Source organism: Miscanthus floridulus, chromosome 2 (assembly GCF_019320115.1).
Source record: "Miscanthus floridulus cultivar M001 chromosome 2, ASM1932011v1, whole genome shotgun sequence".
In the NCBI taxonomy this organism is placed as follows: domain Eukaryota; kingdom Viridiplantae; phylum Streptophyta; class Magnoliopsida; order Poales; family Poaceae; genus Miscanthus; species Miscanthus floridulus.
Window position 1 is genome coordinate 71,443,858 of NC_089581.1, and position 6,107 is coordinate 71,449,964.

At 46.1% G+C, this 6,107-nt stretch overlaps 1 protein-coding gene across 1 annotated transcript; it reads left to right on the plus strand.

Annotated features, from left to right (window-relative positions):
* Positions 1-1,385: 1,385 nt before the first annotated feature.
* LOC136539101 (uncharacterized) lies at positions 1,386-4,236 on the plus strand. Its single transcript, XM_066531039.1, has 3 exons — positions 1,386-1,602; positions 1,794-2,066; positions 3,919-4,236. Exons 1-3 carry the CDS (start codon positions 1,585-1,587, stop codon positions 3,964-3,966), a joined length of 339 nt encoding a protein of 112 aa, XP_066387136.1. The 5' UTR covers positions 1,386-1,584; the 3' UTR covers positions 3,967-4,236.
* The last annotated feature ends 1,871 nt before the right edge of the window (positions 4,237-6,107 follow it).

Genomic DNA, 6,107 nt, shown 5'->3' on the forward strand with positions numbered 1-6,107 from the left:
AAAAAGTATATTGCCCTATCCTGCGAATGGATCTTTTCATAAGTAAGTCAGTCCTATGCTCGGCAATTAATGCCTGATAAACGCGAAGCGAAATGGTTACCTGAGGAGGTGGGTTGGTACAGTTGAAAGCCTTCGTTCCTTTTGGCTAGCTGAATGAGACATTCGAAGTAAATAGATCCATGGCACGGTCTATCACTTCCTTCTTCGTCAGACGGTCTGTGTTCTCACGGGTACCGTCGTTGTCACCTTTATAGTCAAATGTCGGGTAGCTGCTCGGCGATGTTGTATGCTGCTCGGCAGCTGCTCACAACCGTTCGGCGACTCCTTATGGTGGTCGGATCATGATTTGGACAGCTCGGTTTTGGTTCGCACCTGCTCGGAAAGTCTCAAGACGGCGTTGCACAACGGGTACAAGGCACTCGGGGACTAGCTGTGGGAGGTACGACCCCGGATACCCACGGTAGGCCGCATGGGCTATGCCTCCAGTGGCGGCCCAGCCCGTGAGAAGGAGACTTGCGGGGCACGATTCTGCTCGGCGACCCCCGCAAGGGACGGAGAGGATATACTGAAGATATCACGAGATCTGATAGGATATGTACGATCCCATGCTTCTTGTAATCTGTTATTACTTTCCGGTTATCTCTCAGATCTAACCGACTTGTAACCTTGCCCCCCAGACTATATAAGGCGGGTAGGGACCCCTACGAATTCACGGCAAATCATATGATAGCTAATGTAAACCAACAGACCACAGGAGTAAGGTATTACGTCGTACCGACGGCATGAACCTGTATAACTCGTGTGTCTCTGTTGCCTTCTTGTTCTTGATTACACGCTCCTCTATCGATCAATCTACCATCGCGGGGTGCCCCTCGGTAGACTGCCGACGATATTTTGTCGACACATATGCATCATCCAAATAACAAACTTGCAATATATTTCTAGAAAAATAGTTAAAATACTAGGAACAAAGCTTATAACATACGTGTACAACTATTGCAACATATGTAACATCTTGATATACTTTTGCAATGTTCACGTGAAACGCCGGTAAATAAAACATTTAAAGCACTTAAAACGTACGGTTACACTATGCATTCTGAACGCATAATATCATTTTACAGTTTGACGAATCACGGAGCTGGACGCGAGCGCGGATGCCCGTGGGCGAGGACGACGAAGGCGGCCCGTGGACTCAGGTCGCGGCTGACCGTTGACGGATGTTAGTGCGGCTTCCGGGCCCACTCTCTGCTCGGCTCTCGAGCGATTCCCGTTGCGTTTCCCAAGCGGGCGGGCGGGCGGGCGTCTCACGCGACCGATGTGTCGGTCCGTCCGCGGTCCGTCGCTTGGAATGAGATGGGCCCGGCCTCCGGGGCGGGGATAGGCTGGTAGTAACGCCTCCCTTCCCTTCCCTTCCCCCGATTTTGCCTCGGACGTCTCCTTGTCCTGGGACGCTGCTGCTGACACGGCTCCTGATTGATTGATTTCCTCCAGCATTCAGCAGCGCTCACAGTCACAAGCTTAAAGGTTAAGCAACGGCGAGGGGTTAGGGAGTGAAAGAGGCTCACCAGGTGCTCAGCGTTCATGGAGAACCGCAAGGAGGTATGAGCATGAGCACGCTTCCTGGGGAAAGTTATTTTCTTGTTCTTCTTACTTTCTTGAGATCTTGGGGAAATCTCGCTTCGATTCTGAGCTACTTGCCCTTCCTTCCGTCTTGCCCGTCCGTATTTTGACCCCACCGGGGCGGGGCAAACAATCTGAATCGGGCCGCTCGCTGCTTTCCGTTCCTGCAGGAGCAGCAGGGCGCGGCGGTCGGGTGGATGACCGTGCCGGCGTTCGGGGAGTGGGACGTCAAGAACGGCGCCGTGCCGGACTACTCCATGGACTTCTCCAAGATCCGCGAGATGCGCAAGCAGAACAAGCGCGAGCTCTCCAGGGCCAGCCTCGGCGGCGACGAGGACCTCCTCCAGCAGCAGCAGCAGAGTAGCAAGGCGCAGCCGCCCAAGTCCTCCGCTGCCGTCGCCGACGACGACCACCGCCGGCCGCTGCACGACGACTCCCCTACGGTAACAATTCAGGATTAATCAGCTGTCTTTCACTCGTACCACTTGCGTTGCGTTGCGTTGTGTGTACTAGCCCATACCCCTGCAGAGTTTGTTATTACCGCCCTTGATTTCTGAGGCAGAGTGCCTTCTTTCACCTTGTCTCGCTCACGCCTCAAAGCTCACCACACCTACCAAAATCCGGTTGGTTTGGTTGAAGTTCAATTGAAGGGCGTGGAACTGAAGCAACCGAAAAGTATGTTTACACTTCAAAGGATTGGAATGTCTTGATCGACTTTCCGATGTCGTGTTGAGGCAAAATCGAAAATTTAATTTAACACACAGTACAACTATCAGTACCTAGTTACTGAATGAATTGTTAGAAGACAGAAGCGAGCCTAGTTTCAGTTGTTCTAGACCACTGCTGTTCTGAAAATATTACAAACAGGTTCACGATGGGTGTATATTATCAAATAAATGATAAATTGAGTTGAATTTTTATATTTGTTGATGCCGTGACATGGGACCAATTATCATGTACCATCACATTCGTAGAATTGTCATGTACCACATCAGCAAATACAATTTAGTAGAGATTCACTGGCCTACGTTCTGATGCGGCAACTGCAGATACAACTTGCTAAGACGGTCTTAACGACCATTACCTAAAATACAAGACTCATTCTACATTTGGGTAGCGCTACAAGCAAAGAGTTCAATACCTATTTTTGACCTTCTCCGACAACAAGATCCAACAGAGAGTCCTTTCTACAAATAAGTCTTTAGAATAGAGGATACTCATATTTGGGATTATTGTTCCATAGTTATTCCGTTGGAGACGGCCTTGCATTCAATTATGCGCATGCAGTGTACAGTAGTAGTAGCAGTAGTAATGCTTGTCTCAACTTGGATGAAAGAGACAGCCTCATCAATGTCTTCCTAGCCTCCAAATCTGCATCTGTGTCTGAATCGTTAGCTGTACTGATCTATGGGCCACGTCGTTGTCCATGGGGAGAAGGTTATCTGGGCAAAATAAATAAAATCAGATTTATGTTTGTACCTCATTTGATGGCGTACAACAACTTCCTCCATCAGTGGAAGGTTTTAGTAGCTTCAGCATGGTGTTGGTCCAATTGCCAATTGCATTTGGTGCTGATTCAGTGGGAAGCAGGAGTTAATGGATTTGGGAGCACTCACGTGTGCATCAACTTTTCAATTTATTTCTTTTTTCCTCTGAAATTCATAGAATGTATTTATGTGTGGGTTTACACATATCCTACTAGACGACCTCCCATGGGTGCTCCTTTTATGAGTCCAATTTTAGCTAACCTTACCAGTAGATGGCAGTGATGAGTCCAATTTTAATAAGGCTATGAGCAGCTTTTGATCGAATTTCCAAAAGGGTGTGATTAGTGCAGGTGGTTATAGATGCTTTTTTTTAATGAGAAGAAACTAGATGTCGTTTAGTTGGCCACGATAAAGTAAAGTCATTCCCTTCTAGAAAAGTAGTTTGGCTCGTTACTTTCAGGTGGCGATAAGTGCATTGTTGGTTTATTATCTTGTTGATTGATGTGCTACCTGATGAAGAACTGCAGCCACAGTTAACTACTCGTAAAGTGTGTGCCAATGTGTTGTTCACTGATATTAGTGACCCATAGTCTGACATATTCCACGTACCCATGAGGACCACATGTTTTTCAGATTCTTAACATGACATTTTCAATGTCTTGCATGCCGAACTTTCCCTTGGGTTACCATCATGTGTTCCATTGCTTATGATTGACCAACTGTAGCGATGTTTCCACCAATCTTACACGTAATTGACCGGCGCTGCCAAAGACTGGCCAATAACTCCAATCTATTGCTATCGATGCAGGGAAGGAAGAAGTTCCTGAGCTATTTCCAATGCTGTATCAGAGCATGAAGAATTTCTAAACTTCCTGCAGTGTCACAGCACATAACTCCTGTGCAAGTAGCTGTTAGATTTCTTCTGTACTGTAAAGTTTGCATAATTTGTAATCCTCTGATTCTGTAATCTTGTCACTCATGCGAGCGATGGGGAGAGCGAGAGCGAGAGCGAGGACGGATTGCAGGGAAGAAAAACTCATGGTTCATGCTGTGTTTTTTCTTCCTAGTCAAAAGCGATGGCTCGCAACTTTTAGTGCAATGTGATCTGAAAAGGATTGGATCTGAAGGTGTGTGACTTGTTTTGGTTGTAGAAATTTGTCTGCGCTTGAGATGATGATATATTGAATGTCCGTCCTGTTCTTGCTTTTGACTTCTTTATTGTATGCATCTCTGAATTTTATTTTTCTATCTAGAAGAACATCTCTGCATACAGGTTGCTTTGCCGTAGAAGCAACAAGGTCTTTGATAAATACGACTAATAAGCATAGCTGTTTCCATGTCGAAAACAGGTAGTAAGAGCTTGTCCTGGTTACTAGATTTCCAAGTGTGTGCCCACAAGAAAAGGACCTGAACTGGAGTTTGCAAGTCTGAACTCTGAAGAATGGATTGCAGTGCGTGCACGTGGTCATCCGGACAAGTTTGGTCCGTTCGCGTGTCCTTAAACGCGGCTTAGATCCATTTTTTTTTTCATTCAGAACAGTATTTTTCTCTCATAAATTTCTTTAGATTCTTCCGAACGAACGAAGCAATGGTGGATGTGAAAGGTCTGCAGCTTCACGGTATCTGATGTGAACAGCAGCAGAAAACAAATCTTTGAATTCATCAGGGTGCAATCAGGTAAAAGTATAGAATATTCAAGCATATCTAGTTTTCCAGAAGAGGTGCGACATACTCCATCCGTCCCCAATCAACTGTCGCAGTTGGTTTCCGTATCAAAAGCTTAACTTGATTTTTAGAAAATATGTGCAGCATTTGTATCTCTAAATAAATTTATTAAAAAACTATATTCAAATATCTATCTAATGATAGTTGTTTCTCGGAAAGCAAAAACTACATATATTTAGAGGAGAGAATTCCTTATTTGACACCAGACAAATGACCCGTTCCTTTCTCGGCCCTCAAAAAATTTTCGTTCCCTATTTGACACCCAGTTCATCTTTTATTTCTTATACGACATTCCGTTAGATTTTCCATCCGTGAACTGTTAACTGCCGTGTGAAAAGACGATTTTGCTCCTGTGGACCCACCACCCTTCTGCAGAGGAGCGGTGCATGGCAACTGTCGTACATATGTTTAGTGGAACAAATAAAATAGTATATACGCTGCACAGTCTCTGTACATACTTTTTGGATGAGAGTATATATATATACTTTTTGGATGAAAGTATATACTGATACATTTTTGGATGGGAGTGTATATATACATACTTTTTTTTGAGAAGAGTATATACGTACATACTTTTTGGATGGGAGTATATACATACTTTTTAGAAGGAAGTATATATGTATATTATTTTCTCGTCATGAAAGGAGATATACATGTCTGTTACATAATGTAAAACCTTATAAGGAGCATGCGTACTAGTGGAAGTACCATCCATTCCGCACTGGGCGGACATAAATTATTCTACACATTAGTATGAACACATACATGTTTATGCGTGAAGCGTATATGTTCAAATTCTAAGGATAGTATGATAATATACACATGTTTAACGGGAAGTATATGGCGACATACATGTTTAACAGGAGTATGACGACATACATCTTTACAGGAGTAGGTGTGCTTAACATAGACTGCAACAGCGATCTGGAACAAATGGCCGAGGGCGGGGCGGCCACACAGATCCAGCGCGGAAAGGGAGACATGGCCGGCTGCTGGGAAAACGGAACCTGCAGCACGCACAGACGGAGGCAGGCAGCGTCGTCCCACGAGACCGTGACAGCACGCGTGGACGGAGGCGCAGGGGTCGGGCGATCAGTCGGGGTCGGAGTCCAAGGCGTCGTCGAAGAGGGAGTGGCCGCAGCCCAGAGTCGGTGTGCGGGGATGGGGAGCCGGACGCGGAGATGCTCCGCTGTAACTTGAGCTCGTCGCCTTCGTCGTGGGCGGCGGCAGCGTGAGCTCTGGCAACCCCGGCGGAGTGGCGGCGTGGTGCAG

What these genes read in the sequence shown, in the direction of transcription:
- LOC136539101 (XM_066531039.1), top strand. An exon ending in TGCACGACGACTCCCCTACG is followed by an intron (nt 2,067 to 3,918) that starts GTAACAATTCAG and finishes CTATCGATGCAG; the next exon opens with GGAAGGAAGAAGTTCCTGAG.